The 20,000-nt window shown below is 43.1% G+C and overlaps 1 protein-coding gene across 1 annotated transcript in view; it reads right to left on the bottom strand.

The window, feature by feature from the left end:
* LOC308316018 (dedicator of cytokinesis protein 3-like) overlaps positions 1-20,000 on the bottom strand; it is a gene marked incomplete at both ends in the record, with an annotated part of 109,310 nt that overhangs the window by 87,166 nt on the left and 2,144 nt on the right. The window contains 3 exons of the mRNA XM_080764336.1: positions 1,321-1,376; positions 2,756-2,796; positions 3,129-3,212. Of these exons, the coding sequence (XP_080620462.1) occupies positions 1,321-1,376; positions 2,756-2,796; positions 3,129-3,212 (181 nt within the window). The remainder of the gene's footprint in view (positions 1-1,320; positions 1,377-2,755; positions 2,797-3,128; positions 3,213-20,000) is intronic.

Here is a 20,000-nt window from a genome sequence, read left to right as displayed (position 1 = left end):
GTCAATCATTACATAACGTCAGGTGGAAAGCTCATAACTCCATGTTTACACTCTTAAATTATTTTAGTTCTAGTCTTAGGCATGAAACTTCATTCGGTTTTAGTCACATTTTAGTCACCTGGAATGTTTCAGTGTTTAGTTTGAATGTCATGCGATTTCAGTCGACTAAATCTACAGTCGATTTGGTCGACTAAAATGTATGACGCCGTCGCAACGGCTGGCTGAAGATATCAGATCTACAAGCTGGAGCGTGTAGATCTGATATCTTCAGAGTGTGGAATCACTGCTATGAATAGAGCTTGTAGATCTGATATCTTCAGAGTGTAGAATCACTGCTATGAATAGAGCTTGTAGATCTGATATCTTCAGAGTGTAGAATCACTGCTATGAATAGAGCTTGTAGATCTGATAACTTCAGAGTGTATAATCACTGCTATGAATAGAGCTTGTAGATCTGATATCTTCAGAGTGTAGAATCACTGCTATGAATAGAGCTTGTAGATCTGATATCTTCAGAGTGTAGAATCACTGCTATGAATAGAGCTTGTAGATCTGATATCTTCAGAGTGTAGAATCACTGCTATGAATAGAGCTTGTAGATCTGATAACTTCAGAGTGTAGAATCACTGCTATGAATAGAGCTTGTAGATCTGATATCTTCAGAGTGTAGAATCACTGCTATGAATAGCTCTGGCTGATGGGAACGGCACGGCTCCGATCGATGGCTTCCCATTGGTGGAGATCATTTACTGATGCGTGCTGTAATTCTATCATGTATATGGATCCTCTCTCACCAACCAATCAGCAACCAGATCTCCAGGAGCCAGGTGATCCATCCACCAATCAGTAATAAGATCTATCGGAGGAGGGAGGGGCCAGGAAATACACGTGGGAGTGAAACCGTTTTCTACACATGGGGGTGAAACCGTTTTCTACACATGGGAGTGAAACCGTTTTCTACACATGGGAGTGAAACCGTTTTCTACACATGGGAGTGAAACCGTTTTCTACACATGGAGTGAAACCGTTTTCTACACATGGGGTGAAACCGTTTTCTACACATGGGGGTGAAACCGTTTTCTACACATGGGGGTGAAACCGTTTTCTACACATGGAGTGAAACCGTTTTCTACACATGGGAGTGAAACCGTTTTCTACACATGGGAGTGAAACCGTTTTCTACACATGGGGGTGAAACCGTTTTCTACACATGGGGTGAAACAGCCGCTTACAAGATCATTGGCCCACCAATCAGCTGATCTACAAGCTCCGCCCACCTACAGGCATCCAATTAGAAGTGAAGGTAAACGTGAGACTCACCCTCTATTGGTCACCGTGGACTTCTTTAGATGGACATAACTGGATGGGAAGATACCCTGTGGACCAATCAGAGAGCACGTTACTGGAAATACCTGCGCACGACTGACCTCGTCGGCATTTAACCCATTCTGACCTGAGATCAGATTCATACGAGGTTTCCACTGGACACACACTGGTCTGATTATAACCCATTCTGACCTGAGATCAGATTCTAAAAAAGTGGCAGTCGTTCTTCGATTTTTCAAAAATAGCAGACCTACAAGCTCGTAGCGCGCCACTCGGTGGCGCGCTACGAGCTTGTAGATCTGCTATTTTTCAATAGCTAAAGCATAACATGGTGCTGACACCAAAATGGGTTCCCGTTCAGAATGGGTTAAACTGCCTGTAGCACCCACCCGATAATTAATTCCTAAGACTTGGAGCGGTTTTGGGGACTAGTTTCATATTCATTCATATTCATATTAACTAGGCCATGTTGACAAATGAATTCATGAGGAAGTGTATTCTCAGAATCAGAATCCCAGAATCACTTTATGGGTCATTTTCCCACCCATGTACTTTTTAATGTATACATAGAGAACATGAAATACTGTTTCCCCTCAGTTACAAAAGGTTCTACATAAACTGTAGAACCTATTGGACCCATTCTGACCGGAGATCAGATTCTAAAAATGTCTGTTTGAAAATGACAGTTTTCTGAAAAAGCTGATGTTTCTATGTCAGTCGTTCTTCGATTTGTCAAAAATAGCAGACCTACACGCCCGTAGCGCGCCACTCGGTGGCGCGCTATGGGCTTGTAGATCTGCTATTTTTCCAATAGCTAAATCATAACATAATTCTAACACCAAAAGGGGTTCCCGCCCCCAAAAATGGGTTAATAAACATATCAGCTAAAAAACAAAAACAAAACATGGACACACATTTTAAAAGAGCCCCAGTATGTCTGATGACGTGCAATTCATAATTATGGAACAGTTACAAGTTATACTAACGCCACGCACAGCCTATGGATTAATAAACACTGCGTGAAAAGAGGAGTTAGCGGGCAATTATGGCCACTGCATTCTGCCCGTAAACCTCAAGTTTAGCAGCATATACAGTTAATATACAGTAATATACAGTTAATATACAGTAATATACAGGTGTGGTACAATTCAGGAGTTTACCGGAGTTTGTTGTAAAGTTTAAAGCTTAACATTTTAGTCTAGTTTTTACTTGTATTTATTTAGTCTTATAGTTGTAGTCATCGTAGCTTAGTTTCCATTTATTTTTTATTTTTTTAGTTTCCCTCAGTGAAAAAAGGTAGTCGACGAACATTCTTCGTCATAGTTTTAGTCGACAAAAACAACACTGTATACAGTACAGTACGACGCACACATGTTGGACATAATAATTACCTTGACAGAATAATAATAATAATAATAATAATAATTACCTTGACAGAAGGTCTCTTGGTGGAGAATCCTCGGTACCAACCTGTGGAAAATAAACATGGAGAAATGCATTAACCCAATCTGACCTGAGATCAGATTCTAAAAATGTCTTCTACATCCTGACAGTTTTCTGAAGAAGATACATGTTTTCTTTGTCAGTCGTTCGATTTTTCAAAAATAGCAGACCTACAAGCTCGTAGCGCGCCACTCGGTGGCGCGCTACGAGACACCGTGAATGTCATAATTTGTGAGATAATTGAAGTTATAGGTTGTGATCTCAGGTTGTGAGCGTTGCAGCAAGCTCTGCAATGCTCATAAGCATATCAATATTCATATTAAAATAAAATAAAAGCAGCACAATAGTAGCGTCCTTACCTTCGCTCTTCTCCAGAATCTGTACGGTCTCTCCGATCTCCAAGACCAGCGCCTGACACACAGACACCCGGAAGTTGCAGATCACTGAGGAGAGAAGACAGAGCAGGTCTTATAGATCTGTTTTGATTGATTGATTGAAATCTTTATTAACAGTTTGCAGAATTACAGTACATTTCAAGCACAAACTCAATACAAAGACTGTTAACTGTGAGTGGACGACCCAATTAAGCCTTACACTTGTTTACAACAGGGTCCACATTGTTCAATTCATCAAAACATTTAGAGACGAACAAATAGACACTATGTAGTTAAAGAACAGAACAGGAATTCATCATATAGGAAGCGAAAAGGGGAAAACAAATATATACAGTGAGGGGAACAGGGGGATAAAAGAAAACGAAAGACAGAGTGTAGGGCGCCTGCACACAACACCATGCGTTGATGCCATGTGTGCATATGTGCAGGCACCCAACACCACGTCCATACAAAAACATAGTACAATCCAGATAAAAATTCAGCTTTTACAGAGGCCAGTTTCGAATTGCAGCCATCCGTAGGTGCCCTTTGAGAGCAGTTTTGAAGGAGCCAAGGGATTCACATGTCTTAATGACTGTTGGTAGGGCGTTCCACATTTTGGTCGCATAGGAGCGAAAAGAATTTAGTCCCTTGTTTGTGCCGAATCTATCTGTGACAATCATTTAACCCATTCAGGCCTGACGTCGAAAAAAAAAACTAAATCATGACAATTTTCGGAAAGATTTGAGGCACATTTGAAAGATTTTTCAAAAATAGCAGACCTACAAGTTCGCGCGCTATGATCATGGATAGCTCCTACACAGTTACACACTTTAGCACCATGGATAGCTCCTACAGTGTTACACACTTCAGCACCATGGATAGCTCCTACACAGTGTTACACACTTCAGCACCATGGATAGCTCCTACAGTGTTACACACTTCAGCACCATGGATAGCTCCTACAGTGTTACACACTTCAGCACCATGGATAGCTCCTACACAGTGTTAACTCAGCACCATGGATAGCTCCTACACAGTGTTACAAACTTCAGCACCATGGATAGCTCCTACACAGTGTTACACACTTTAGCACCATGGATAGCTCCTACACTGTTACACACTTCAGCACCATGGATAGCTCCTACACAGTGTGTTGCTTCAGCACCATGGATAGCTCCTACACAGTGTGTTACTTCAGCACCATGGATAGCTCCTACACAGTGTTAACTCAGCACCATGGATAGCTCCTACACAGTGTTACAAACTTCAGCACCATGGATAGCTCCTACACAGTGTTACACACTTCAGCACCATGGATAGCTCCTACAGTGTTACACACTTCAGCACCATGGATAGCTCCTACACAGTGTGTTGCTTCAGCACCATGGATAGCTCCTACACAGTGTGTTGCTTCAGCACGATGGATAGCTCCTACACAGTGTGTTGCTTCAGCACCATGGATAGCTCCTACACAGTGTGTTACTTCAGCACCATGGATAGCTCCTACAGTGTTACACACTTCAGCACCATGGATAGCTCCTACACAGTGTGTTGCTTCAGCACCATGGATAGCTCCTACACAGTGTGTTGCTTCAGCACGATGGATAGCTCCTACACAGTGTGTTGCTTCAGCACCATGGATAGCTCCTACACAGTGTGTTGCTTCAGCACCATGGATAGCTCCTACACAGTGTGTTGCTTCAGCACCATGGATAGCTCCTACACAGTGTGTTACTTCAGCACCATGGATAGCTCCTACACAGTGTGTTACTTCAGCACCATGGATAGCTCCTACAGTGTGTTGCTTCAGCACCATGGATAGCTCCTACACAGTGTGTTGCTTCAGCACCATGGATAGCTCCTACACAGTGTGTTGCTTCAGCACCATGGATAGCTCCTACACAGTGTGTTGCTTCAGCACCATGGATAGCTCCTACACAGTGTTAACTCAGCACCGGACCAGAGCATCACACATAGGCCTCGTACACACTATTGAAAACAAAATCAGACATTGTAGATTAGAAGAAAATATATGTATTTGGCCGCCGACCCCCATCTGTAAATATGTTGTTCCAGGGACACCCCCCCCCCCATCTGTAAATATGTTGTTCCAGGGACACCCCCCCCCCCATCTGTAAATATGTTGTTCCAGGGACCCCTCGGAAGCAAAGATTAGAGTTAAAAACGTTCGCTCTGAAACGTTCGCCGTGCTACGAGCTTGTAGATCTGCTATAGAGGGTACATGCTTACAGTGAACGGCACATCGAGTGGCAAAGCAACATGCAAAGTGAGTTTAACATTGTTTAACGTTCAGTGCAATCAGACAGGACTTTTCTGTGTGGATGTCTATGGGCTGTCGAGGGTCAGAAAGTAGTTATTTTGCCACTCGGTGGGCGTTCCTGCATAACTTCTGGGTTTGATGATGATGATGATGTCACGCGCGTACCCTCTATTTTTGAAAAATGGAAGAACGACCGACATAGAAAACATGAAGCTTTTTCTGAAAACTGTCAGGATGTAGAAGACATGTTTAGAACATTCACTCTGACGCTCTGCTGTACGGAGTAACTGTCAGGATGTAGAAGACATGTTTAGAACATTCACTCTGACGCTCTGCTGTACGGAGTAACTGTCAGGATGTAGAAGACATGTTTAGTTTAGAACCTTCACTCTGACGCTCTGCTGTACGGAGTAACTGTAGACACACACTGTCTTCCAGTCTGTGTTATTTGCATAAATCTTCATGTTTCTTTTCTTTCTGCAGCATCATGGATTTCTAGTGCATTTACTTAATAGTCCGGCAACCGACAGGCTTCTTTTGTTTTAACCCATTCTGACCTGAGATCAGATTCTAAAAATGACAGTTTTCTGAAAAAGCTATGTTTCCATGTCAGTCGTTCTTAGATTTTTTCAAAAATAGCAGACCTACAAGCTCGTAGCGCGCCACTCGGTGGCGCGCTATGAGCTTGTAGATCTGCTATTTTTCAATAGCTAAAGCATAACATAATACATAACACCAAAAGGGGTTCCCACCCAAAATGGGTGTGAAATTTGGTATATAGTATTTTTTATTGGCCTAAAATATTGCCTATATACATAGATTCATGAATCCACTTGCTGACCGGCTGTTTTTGGCCATAGCCCAATGTGCTGACCTCATCACATTTGTCATGACGTCTATGGCTGTTTTTTAGCCCAACTTTTTTAACTTGATCATTAAAAGTCTAAGATCAGAGTGGGTTTGTGGCGACTGGTTGAACATTAAAAGTCTCAGATCAGAGTGGGTTTGTGGCGACTGGTTGAACATTAAAAGTCTCAGATCAGAGTGGGTTTGTGGCGACTGGTTGAACATTAAAAGTCTCAGATCAGAGTGGGTTTGTGGCGACTGGTTGTAAAGTCTCAGATCAGAGTGGGTTTGTGGCGACTGGTTGAACATTAAAAGTCTAAGATCAGAGTGGGTTTGTGGCGACTGGTTGAACATTAAAAGTCTAAGATCAGAGTGGGTTTGTGGCGACTGGTTGTAAAGTCTAAGATCAGAGTGGGTTTGTGGCGACTGGTTGAACATTAAAAGTCTAAGATCAGAGTGGGTTTGTGGCGACTGGTTGTAAAGTCTCAGATCAGAGTGGGTTTGTGGCGACTGCTTCCACAGAACGGGATTCGCTGCCAAGGTCGAGACGACCGTCTCTCGTCCAGAAAACCTACAAATGGTGGAAATCCTGTGAGTCATTATGCAAATGAGTAAATATGCAAATGAGTCAGCCAGGGGAGGAAACCATTGGGGGGGTGCTGAGGTCCTCTGCACAAGGTAACTATGGCAACACACCATGTACAAACCAAAGGGCCTGCCTCTCTCTCTGTGTGTGTGTGTGTGTGTGTGTGTGTGTGTGTGTGTGTGTGTACACAATGCTCCACACGCTCCACACGTCCCAGACGAGTCAAAACTATGGAATGAACTTCCCATTGCAGTCAGAACTACAGACTCACTCCCCATCTCAGCCAATCAAATCATCGCTATACCTCAAACCCTCACCCTAACCCTAACCTCCCACAGGGGCAGCACACCTAAACCTAACCCCAACCCTCTCCCGACCCCCAACGCACCTCGGACCAATCAAATCGATGCGTTATAGAAAGCAGGCAGCGAGCGACGGCCACAACCACGTTGTGTTCTGGAAGCATCATTCAAAACCCTGATAGGGTTGCGTGAAGGGGGGGCTACCTGGTTCTTCTTCTTGTACGTGGGTGAATGGTCTATTTGGGAGCCCGTTAGCGCCACCTAGCGACATTATAGCGTTTTCATAAAGTGTGCGTTCTCGTGTAAAGGGTCAATAAAAATGAGAACGCAACGGGACGTTTTATCTGGAGTCTGAAAGAGGCCTAAAATCAAATGTAGATTTAGTCGACTAAAATCTTAGGATATTCAGTCGACTAAAACTATAGACTAACACTAAAACATCCCGGGTGACTAAAATGTGACTAAAACTAAATTAAACTGTGGACAAATATTATGCAACGACACCAACATATTCATCAGGTGGTCCGTGGCTCAATGCGACACGCACACGCACACGCACACACACACACACACACACACACACACACACACACACACACACACACACACACACAGCGTGGTGCCAGAGGGTAGTCAGAGGACTTGGCAACAACAGCTAATGTAGTGAAGACACCTTGCCAGAACCCTTCCATCCAATCTGTGGATCTCTGTGTTTGTGTGTGTGTGTGTGTGTGTGTGTGTGTGTGTGTGTGTGTGTGTGTGTGTGTGCGTGCGTGCGTGTGCGTGTGTGTGTGTGTGTGTGTGTGTGTTGGGGGGGGGGGGGGGTTAGTCGGGTTCACCCAGTCCAAAACTCAGGTTCACCCAGTTTTGTAGCAACTGCCATTTTTATGCGCTATAATATATAAACAAATGGAAAACAGGGTGATTTAGCAAGAGGCTAAAAAACACATTGCAAAGTGACAACTATACAACTATATCACGACAGAGAACCACAGAATACAACAAGGACACTATATTGACTTAACATTGTTAATGTAATGCAACAACAAGGTTTTTTTTTTTGGTTATATTTTTCATCCCACGATTTTGTAACCCATTTTTCACCCCTGTGTCAATCATCTACTGTGATCCTGGGCTCTACACACCCTCCGCCAACCTGGGGAGAGCAACGGACTTGAACTCATGCTTCCTTCATGCCTGAGTGTCCAAGTTGCTCCTTTACACCTGGAGTTTCCCTGGTTGGACGTAGCGCGTGGAAGGAACACGTTATTCCAACCAGTTCCTTTCCCCTCCATCAGGCACCCCGGCTGGCCAGGGGGAGGCAGTTTAGTGACCAGGATTTGCAACAACAACAACAACAATGTTGTCCCTTTATGTCAAAGGGTGGGAAACTGGCGGCCCGGGGGGGGCCACATGCGGCCCCCAGCCCCCCACCTTCACTTAACCCATTCTGAACGGGAAACCATTTTTGGTGTTAGCATCATGTTATGCTTTAGCTATTGAAAAATAGCAGATCTACAAGCTCATAGAATCTGATCTCAGGTCAGAATGGGTTGATCAGACCAGTGTGTGTCCAGTGGAAACCTCGTATGAATCTGATCTCAGGTCAGAATGGGTTAATACTGACATAATGTTGGTTTCAGCTGTTCTACGACATGCAAAACATGACCCGCTTGAATTACTTCAGTCTAAATTAGTAGCTTCAAAGCTTCAACACAAGCATAATTAAAGGCATTTGAAATGACATAAAAATGTAAATTTTCAGGTTTCCAATTAAAAATAAAAATAAATCGAGATTTAAATTTGAATAATCATAGCAAAACATAGCATATCTATACGCTGCGACGCGTTTTGAGCTTGTAGATCTGCTATCTTTGCCACGACAGTGATATGTGGCCCTAAGGAGTGAGTGTGGAAATACAGTGGCTCCTCTCCATCGTCAACATGTGTCCCCCCCCCCCCCCCCGCTTTATATGCTTGTCCTGAACATGTGTGTGTGTAACACTGTGTAGGAGCTATCCAAGGTACTGAAGTGTGTAACAGTGTGTAGGAGCTATCCAAGGTGCTGTAGTGTATAACACTGTGTAGGAGCTATCCATGGTGCTGAAGTGTGTAACAGTGTAGGAGCTATCCATGGTGCTGAAGTGTTTAACACAGTGTAGGAGCTATCCATGGTGCTGAAGCAACACTGTGTAGGAGCTATCCATGGTGCTGAAGCAACACTGTGTAGGAGCTATCCATGGTGCTGAAGTGTGTAACACTGTGTAGGAGCTATCCATGGTGCTGAGTTAACACTGTGTAGGAGCTATCCATGGTGCTGAGTTAACACTGTGTGGGAGCTATCCAAGGTGCTGAGTTAACACTGTGTAGGAGCTATCCATGGTGCTGAGTTAACACTGTGTAGGAGCTATCCATGGTGCTGAAGTGTGTAACACTGTGTAGGAGCTATCCATGGTGCTGAAGTGTGTAACACTGTGTAGGAGCTATCCATGGTGCTGAAGTGTGTAACACTGTAGGAGCTATCCATGGTGCTGAAGTGTGTAACAGTGTAGGATCTATCCATGGTGCTGAAGTGTGTAACACTGTGGGAGCTACCCATGGTGCTGAAGTGTGTAACACTGTGGGAGCTATCCATGGTGCTGAAGTGTGTAACACTGTGTAGGAGCTATCCATGGTGCTGAAGTGTGTAACACTGTAGGAGCTATCCATGGTGCTGAAGTGTGTAACACTGTGTAGGAGCTATCCATGGTGCTGAAGTGTGTAACAGTGTAGGAGCTATCCATGGTGCTGAAGTGTGTAACACTGTGGGAGCTACCCATGGTGCTGAAGTGTGTAACACTGTAGGAGCTATCCATGGTGATGAAGTGTGTAACACTGTGTAGGAGCTATCCATGGTGCTGACGTGTGTAACAGTGTAGGAGCTATCCATGGTGCTGAATGTAACACTGTAGTTATGTCTGTAAGTCTGTAGTTCTGTCAGTGTGATGGTCGTCCAAACATTCCAACAGCAGACAAGCTATAGGCACACGCACGCACGCACACACACACACACACACACACACACACACACACACACACACACACACACACACACACACACACACACACACACACACACACACACACACACACACACACATAATGCATAAACATGTCATGCATTCCAGCAGCAGACAAGCTAAGCTGACCTGGCAAACTGGTGTAATGATGACTTATTTAGACCTTGGTGAAGCATGCGTGCGCGCGCGCGCACACACACACACACACACACACACACACACACACACACTGCATTTAAACATGTCATGCTGATGTGATTGGACAGGCAGTTATAAAAATAGTCCACAGCGTGTGGTGAGCTGTGGACCAATCAGTGTGGGTGTGTGGTGAGCTGTGGACCAATCAGTGTGGTCATGTGGTGAGCTGTGGACCAATCAGTGTGGGTGTGTGGTGAGCTGTGGACCAATCAGTTTGGGTGTTTGTGGTGAGCTGTGGACCAATCAAACTACGACCAATAGAATTACATTCTGGATGTGAACTCAAACTATACCGACCAATAGAATTAAACCATTTAGACCTGAGGACTATTCTACAAAATGTCTTCTAATTCCTGACTGTTTTCTTAAAATCTCATGTTTCTATGTCAGTGGTTCTCACAGGGTTAAACCTCATGTTTCTATGTCAGTGGTTCTCACAGGGTTAAACCTCATGTTTCTATGTCAGTGGTTCTCACAGGGTTAAACCTCATGTTTCTATGTCAGTGGTTCTCACAGGGTTAAACCTCATGTTTCTATGTCAGTGGTTCTCACAGGGTTAAACTCTAATGTTTCTATGTCAGTGGTTCTCACAGGGTTAAACCTCATGTTTCTATGTCAGTGGTTCTCACAGGGTTAAACCTCATGTTTCTATATCAGTGGTTCTCACAGGGTTAAACCTCATGTTTCTATGTCAGTGGTTCTCACAGGGTTAAACTCTAATGTTTCTATGTCAGTGGTTCTCACAGGGTTAAACCTCATGTTTCTATGTCAGTGGTTCTCACAGGGTTAAACCTCATGTTTCTATCAGTGGTTCTCACAGGGTTAAACTCTAATGTTTCTATGTCAGTGGTTCTCACAGGGTTAAACCTCATGTTTCTATATCAGTGGTTCTCACAGGGTTAAACCTCATGTTTCTATCAGTGGTTCTCACAGGGTTAAACTCTAATGTTTCTATGTCAGTGGTTCTCACAGGGTTAAACCTCATGTTTCTATATCAGTGGTTCTCACAGGGTTAAACCTCATGTTTCTATCAGTGGTTCTCACAGGGTTAAACCTCATGTTTCTATGTCAGTGGTTCTCACAGGGTTAAACCTCATGTTTCTATGTCAGTGGTTCTCACAGGGTTAAACCTCATGTTTCTATGTCAGTGGTTCTCACAGGGTTAAACTCTAATGTTTCTATGTCAGTGGTTCTCACAGGGTTAAACTCTAATGTTTCTATGTCAGTGGTTCTCACAGGGTTAAACTCTAATGTTTCTATGTCAGTGGTTCTCACAGGGTTAAACCTCATGTTTCTATACCAGTGGTTCTCACAGGGTTAAAACTCCCCCCCGTCAAATCTGAATTACGCTCACTGTATATGTTTCTTTTCCCTTTTTACCTCCTTTATGATGAATTCCTGTTCTGTTCTTTGGCTATTATAGAAGTTAAACATGTTTTGATGAATTGAACAAGGTGGACCCTCTTGTAATGCTTAATTGTGTCGTCCACTCACAGTTAACAGTCTTTGTATTGAGTTTGTGCTTGAAATGTACTGACATTCTGCAAAATATTCCTATCAGCAACTGGTCCACTGTCTGTCAGACATGAACTAAACTCAACTGGTCCACTGTCTGTCAGACATGAACTAAACTCAACTGGTCCACTGTCTGTCAGACATGAACTAAACTCAACTGGTCCACTGTCTGTCAGACATGAACTAAACTCAACTGGTCCACTGTCTGTCAGACATGAACTAAACTCAACTGGTCCACTGTCTGTCAGACATGAACTAAACTCAACTGGTCCACTGTCTGTCAAACATGAACTAAACTCAAATGGGCCACTGTCTGTCAGACATGAACTAAACTCAACTGGTCCACTGTCTGTCAGACATGAACTAAACTCAACTGGTCCACTGTCTGTCAGACATGAACTAAACTCAACTGGTCCACTGTCTGTCAGACATGAACTAAACTCAACTGGTCCACTGTCTGTCAGACATGAACTAAACTCAACTGGTCCACTGTCTGTCAGACATGAACTAAACTCAACTGGTCCACTGTCTGTCAGACATGAACTAAACTCAACTGGTTCACTGTCTGTCAAACATGAACTAAACTCAACTGGTCCACTGTCTGTCAGACATGAACTAAACTCAACTGGTCCACTGTCTGTCAAACATGAACTAAACTCAACTGGTCCACTGTCTGTCAGACATGAACTAAACTCAACTGGTCAACTGTCTGTCAGACATGAACTAAACTCAACTGGTCCACTGTCTGTCAGACATGAACTAAACTCAACTGGTCCACTGTCTGTCAGACATGAACTAAACTCAACTGGTCCACTGTCTGTCAGACATGAACTAAACTCAAATGGTCCACTGTCTGTCAGACATGAACTAAACTCAACTGGTCCACTGTCTGTCAGACATGAACTAAACTCAACTGGTCCACTGTCTGTCAGACATGAACTAAACTCAACTGGTCCACTGTCTGTCAGACATGAACTAAACTCAACTGGTCCACTGTCTGTCAGACATGAACTAAACTCAACTGGTCCACTGTCTGTCAGACATGAACTAAACTCAACTGGTCCACTGTCTGTCAGACATGAACTAAACTCAACTGGTCCACTGTCTGTCAGACATGAACTAAACTCAACTGGTTCACTGTCTGTCAAACATGAACTAAACTCAACTGGTCCACTGTCTGTCAGACATGAACTAAACTCAACTGGTCCACTGTCTGTCAAACATGAACTAAACTCAACTGGTCCACTGTCTGTCAGACATGAACTAAACTCAACTGGTCCACTGTCTGTCAGACATGAACTAAACTCAACTGGTCCACTGTCTGTCAGACATGAACTAAACTCAACTGGTCCACTGTCTGTCAGACATGAACTAAACTCAACTGGTCCACTGTCTGTCAGACATGAACTAAACTCAAATGGTCCACTGTCTGTCAGACATGAACTAAACTCAACTGGTCCACTGTCTGTCAGACATGAACTAAACTCAACTGGTCCACTGTCTGTCAGACATGAACTAAACTCAACTGGTCCACTGTCTGTCAGACATGAACTAAACTCAACTGGTCCACTGTCTGTCAGACATGAACTAAACTCAACTGGTCCACTGTCTGTCAGACATGAACTAAACTCAACTGGTTCACTGTCTGTCAGACATGAACTAAACTCAACTGGTCCACTGTCTGTCAGACATGAACTAAACTCAACTGGTCCACTGTCTGTCAGACATGAACTAAACTCAACTGGTCCACTGTCTGTCAGACATGAACTAAACTCAACTGGTTCACTGTCTGTCAGACATGAACTAAACTCAAATGGTCCACTGTCTGTCAGACATGAACTAAACTCAACTGGTCCACTGTCTGTCAGACATGAACTAAACTCAACTGGTCCACTGTCTGTCAAACATGAACTAACTCAACTGGTCCACTGTCTGTCAGACATGAACTAAACTCAACTGGTTCACTGTCTGTCAAACATGAACTAAACTCAACTGGTCCACTGTCTGTCAGACATGAACTAAACTCAACTGGTCCACTGTCTGTCAGACATGAACTAAACTCAACTGGTCCACTGTCTGTCAGACATGAACTAAACTCAACTGGTCCACTGTCTGTCAGACATGAACTAAACTCAACTGGTCCACTGTCTGTCAGACATGAACTAAACTCAACTGGTCCACTGTCTGTCAGACATGAACTAAACTCAACTGGTCCACTATCTGTCAGAGATGAACTAAACTCAACTGGTCCACTGTCTGTCAGACATGAACTAAACTCAACTGGTCCACTGTCTGTCAGACATGAACTAAACTCAACTGGTTCACTGTCTGTCAAACATGAACTAAACTCAACTGGTCCACTGTCTGTCAGACATGAACTAAACTCAACTGGTCCACTGTCTGTCAGACATGAACTAAACTCAACTGGTCCACTGTCTGTCAGACATTAACTAAACTCAACTGGTCCACTGTCTGTCAGACATGAACTAAACTCAACTGGTCCACTGTCTGTCAGACATGAACTAAACTCAACTGGTCCACTGTCTGTCAGACATGAACTAAACTCAACTGGTCCACTGTCTGTCAGACATGAACTAAACTCAACTGGTCCACTGTCTGTCAGACATGAACTAAACTCAACTGGTCCACTGTCTGTCAGACATGAACTAAACTCAACTGGTCCACTGTCTGTCAGACATGAACTAAACTCAACTGGTCCACTGTCTGTCAAACATGAACTAAACTCAACTGGTTCACTGTCTGTCAGACATGAACTAAACTCAACTGGTTCACTGTCTGTCAAACATGAACTAAACTCAACTGGTCCACTGTCTGTCAGACATGAACTAAACTCAACTGGTCCACTGTCTGTCAGACATGAACTAAACTCAACTTGTCCACTGTCTGTCAGACATGAACTAAACTCAACTGGTTCACTGTCTGTCAAACATGAACTAAACTCAACTGGTCCACTGTCTGTCAGACATGAACTAAACTCAACTGGTCCACTGTCTGTCAGACATGAACTAAACTCAACTTGTCCACTGTCTGTCAGACATGAACTAAACTCAACTTGTCCACTGTCTGTCAGACATGAACTAAACTCAACTGGTCCACTGTCTGTCAGACATGAACTAAACTCAACTGGTCCACTGTCTGTCAGACATGAACTAAACTCAACTGGTCCACTGTCTGTCAAACATGAACTAAACTCAACTGGTCCACTGTCTGTCAGACATAAACTAAACTCAACTGGTCCACTGTCTGTCAAACATGAACTAAACTCAACTGGTCCACTGTCTGTCAGACATGAACTAAACTCAACTGGTCCACTGTCTGTCAGACATGAACTAAACTCAACTGGTCCACTGTCTGTCAGACATGAACTAAACTCAACTGGTCCACTGTCTGTCAGACATGAACTAAACTCAGTGGATCATGTTGATAATAATCTGATGTGAGTTGTACAGCTGCGCCTCCACTAGGCACTACGGTAGGCAACGCCGTTTGCCTGAGCGTGGGAGCTCACTCCACTACGGCAGGCAGAGAGGGACAAGACAGGCCAACATGACTGACCATACATTGCCATAGCGAAAGGGGCCATCTTGTGGCGATAGACTGTAATAGCAGTCTCTGATTAACAAAATTAAATTTTGCGAACGCACGTCGGCCACGTTAAGATTAATTAGACGGTAAAACCGGAAACTCATGCTGTGTTTTGGTCATCGTAAACCAAATGGACCCTTACGGGTCTGTGACTATGTGAGTGTAACACATGGAACCAAATGGACCCTTACGGGTCTGTGACTATGTGAGTGTAACACATGGAACCAAATGGACCCTTACAGGTCTGTGACTCTGAGAGTGTAACACATGGAACCAAATGGACCCTTACGGGTCTGTGACTATGTGAGTGTAACACATGGAACCAAATGGACCCTTACGGGTCTGTGACTCTGAGAGTGTAACAAATGGAACCACATGGAACCAAATGGACCCTTACGGGTCTGTGACTCTGAGAGTGTAACACAAGGAACCAAATGGACCCTTACAGGTCTGTGACTCTGAGAGTGTAACACATGGAACCAAATGGACCCTTACAGGTCTGTGACTCTGAGAGTGTAACACATGGAACCAAATGGACCCTTACAGGTCTGTGACTCTGAGAGTGTAACACATGGAACCAAATGGACCCTACGGTGTGGTTTAGTAGAAACAGTAGCTCGCTCGACTGAATATACTGTACATTTGGTTACTGTACATCGGCTACAAAGACAGACATACATAAATTACAAATAGCTCAAAACAAAGCTGCCAGATTAGCTCTCCAGTGCTCCAACAGGACACACATTGCAGAAATGCACAGAAATCTATCATGGCTTACTGTTGAGAATAGATTACATTCACGTATTCTTACGTTTTAAATCTATCATGGCTTACTGTTGAGAATAGATTACATTCACGTATTCTTACGTTTTTCAGAAATGTATTAATGGACAAAAAAACCACAGTATTTCTTTGAACAGGTAGCACATGTAAGAGACGAACATAACCATATGACTAGACAAGCCAGTTCGGGTGTTTTGGTGGCACCTAAACCAAGCACAAATATTCTTAATCTTCTATTATCTATAGAGCAGTAATAGGTTGGAATGCACTACCAAAGTGTATAACCAATACAAATACAAAATTCATCTTTAAAATAAAGTTAAAAGAACACCTTATGTAAACCATACTGCAGTAACCCTGGGAAAATAATAATTCAAATGTATAATGTGTTGAAAGTGATTTTTTGCTATGTTTTTCTTTGTTTCTTATTTCTCCTATGTTTTTTATTTCTTATTTTCTTATTTTATATTTTTATTTTACTATGTTTTATTTTGAGTTAGTGTTTGTAAACAATTGTAAGTATTGCCTTTAGTTAAATGTTAAATGTCTGTCTGTGTCGGAGCCCAGGAACTCCGTGTGTGTGTGTGTGTGTGTGTGTGTGTGTGTGTGTGTGTGTGTGTGTGTCTGTGTCTGTGTCTGTGTCTGCGTGTGTGTGTGTGTGTGTGTCTGTGTCTGTGTCTGTGTCTGCGTGTGTGTGTGTGTGTGTGTCTGTGTGTGTGTGTGTGTGTGTGTGTGTGTGTGTGTGTGTGTGTGTGTGTGTGTGTGTGTGTGTGTGTATTCAACCTGAATACATAACACATTCTAGTCGTCAGCGTCACTGCTAGCATTCTGTGACTCCTACACTATTGCGTGCGTGTGTGCGTGCGTGCGTGCGTGCGTGCATCATCAGTAGTATTGTGTAACTGCCAGTACACTCCAGAGACGATGAAATGACGAGTGTTAAGATGAGTCACTTTAGAACGAGGTTACACTTCCTACTTCCTACACACCATGTGACTACATAGTGACAACACTTCCTACTTCCTACATACCATGTGACCACACAGTGACAACACTTCCTACTTCCTACATACCATGTGACCACACAGTGACAACACTTCCTACTTCCCACATACCATCAAGATAGCTCTGAGAAGGAAGTGAAGTGGTCACGTGACTGGGCTGCGCCATGACACTTTCATGGACACTTTCATGGGAGCCAAACTACCCGGAAGTTTGGCAGAATGCACTGGAGTCAATGAGAGCTCAGTGACCAGCTGATGAACAAACATTATTTATGAACAATTGAGACCTTTTGTAAAGTAATCACTTCTGGAAAATAACAGAAGACATGTAACACATTATTGTCTGTGTTGTTATTCGATGTGTACACTGTGTAATGTTTATAGAGGTATCTCTATAAAAATAGAGATACCATAAAGTACAAAGTACATTTCTGAACGCACCAAGTATCGCGAAACTTCCCACCGTTTCCTGTCTGGCAGCCAAATATCGCGATACTTCGTAGCCAGAAACGATACCTGCTGCTGTTTAGATCCTCAGATAAAATGATATACTGTGCACTCTGTGCACATCGAAAAGCAAGTGATTAGAAAACAACCTGTGATATGTCTTCTGTTATTTTCCAGAAATAATTACTTTACAAAAGGTCTCAGTCATTCATAAATAATGTTTGTTATGAGCTGGTCCAGCCGGCTCCATTCACTGCCATGTATTCACTGCACTTCCGGTGTGAGTTTGGCTCCCATGAAAGTGTATATGAAAGTGTCATGGCACAGCCCAGTCACATGACCACTTCCTTCTCAGAGCTTCCTTGCATACCATGTGACTACATAGTGACAACAATTCCTACTTCCTACATACCATGTGACTACATAGTGACAACACTTCCTACTTCCTACATACCATGTGACTACATAGTGACATACTTCCTACATGCCATGACTACATAGTGACAACACAACCAAGGAAGCTTTGAGAAGGAAGTGTCATGGTCACGGAACCGACCGGGCTGCACCATGACACCTCTCCTGGGAGCCAAATCTCGCACCGGAAGTTACATGAATACAAAATGCAAAGCAGTGAACGGAGCAGGCTGGACCAGCTCGTAACAAACACTACTTATGAACCGTTGAGAGACCCGTGTCATAGAACCGGTTCAGGCACATGAAAGGAGACACATCACAGGTTGCTCTTCGGTGTGCACAGAGTGCACGCTACGTCATTGTATCTGAGGTATCGTTTCTGTTCCGGGGGTATCGCAAGATTTGCCTGCCAGACAGGAAACGGTGGACAGTCTCGCGATACTTGGCACGTTCGGTTGCTCTTTAGATACCTCTATAAAATGACACAGTGTACACATCGAAAAGCAACACGGCAGACAATAATGTGTTACAGGTCTGCTGTTATTCGCCAGAAGCGATTACTTTACAAAAGTCACTCTCAGTCACTCAGAAATGTTGTTTTTTCATGAGCTGGTCACTGAGCTCTCATTGACTCCAGTGTGTTTTATATATAAATAGAGCTGGTCACTGAGCTCTCATTGACTCCAGTGTGTTTTATATATAAATAGAGCTGGTCACTGAGCTCTCATTGACTCCAGTGTGTTTTATATATAAATAGAGCTGGTCACTGAGCTCTCATTGACTCCAGTGTGTTTTATATATAAATAGAGCTGGTCACTGAGCTCTCATTGACTCCAGTGTATTTTATATATAAATAGAGCTGGTCACTGAGCTCTCATTGACTCCAGTGTATATTATATATAAATAGAGCTGGTCACTGAGCTCTCATTGACTCCAGTGTGTTTTATATATAAATAGAGCTGGTCACTGAGCTCTCATTGACTCCAGTGTGTTTTATATATAAATAGAGCTGGTCACTGAGCTCTCATTGACTCCAGTGTGTTTTATATATAAATAGAGCTGGTCACTGAGCTCTCATTGACTCCAGTGTATTTTATATATAAATAGAGCTGGTCACTGAGCTCTCATTGACTCCAGTGTGTTTTATATATAAATAGAGCTGGTCACTGAGCTCTCATTGACTCCAGTGTGTTTTATATATAAATAGAGCTGGTCACTGAGCTCTCATTGACTCCAGTGTGTTTTATATATAAATAGAGCTGGTCACTGAGCTCTCATTGACTCCAGTGTGTTTTATATATAAATAGAGCTGGTCACTGAGCTCTCATTGACTCCAGTGTGTTTTATATATAAATAGAGCTGGTCACTGAGCTCTCATTGACTCCAGTGTATTTTATATATAAATAGAGCTGGTCACTGAGCTCTCATTGACTCCAGTGTATTTTATATATAAATAGAGCTGGTCACTGAGCTCTCATTGACTCCAGTGTGTTTTATATATAAATAGAGCTGGTCACTGAGCTCTCATTGACTCCAGTGTGTTTTATATATAAATAGAGCTGGTCACTGAGCTCTCATTGACTCCAGTGTATTTTATATATAAATAGAGCTGGTCACTGAGCTCTCATTGACTCCAGTGTATTTTACTTCAAATACAGCAGCGTAGACCTGCCCTTTGTGTTCCATTCCTATAATAACTGATGTTAAAATACAGCAGCGTAGACCTGCCCTTTGTGTTCCATTCCTATAATAACTGATGTTAAAATACAGCAGCGTAGACCTGCCCTTTGTGTTCCATTCCTATAATAACTGA

The sequence above is a fragment of the Protomyctophum bolini genome, assembly GCF_963924005.1.
Source record: "Protomyctophum bolini genome assembly, chromosome: 5".
NCBI classification, from domain to species: Eukaryota; Metazoa; Chordata; class Actinopteri; order Myctophiformes; family Myctophidae; genus Protomyctophum; species Protomyctophum bolini.
Note: the sequence above shows the minus strand (reverse complement) of the source record. Positions and strands in the feature narration are given on the sequence as shown.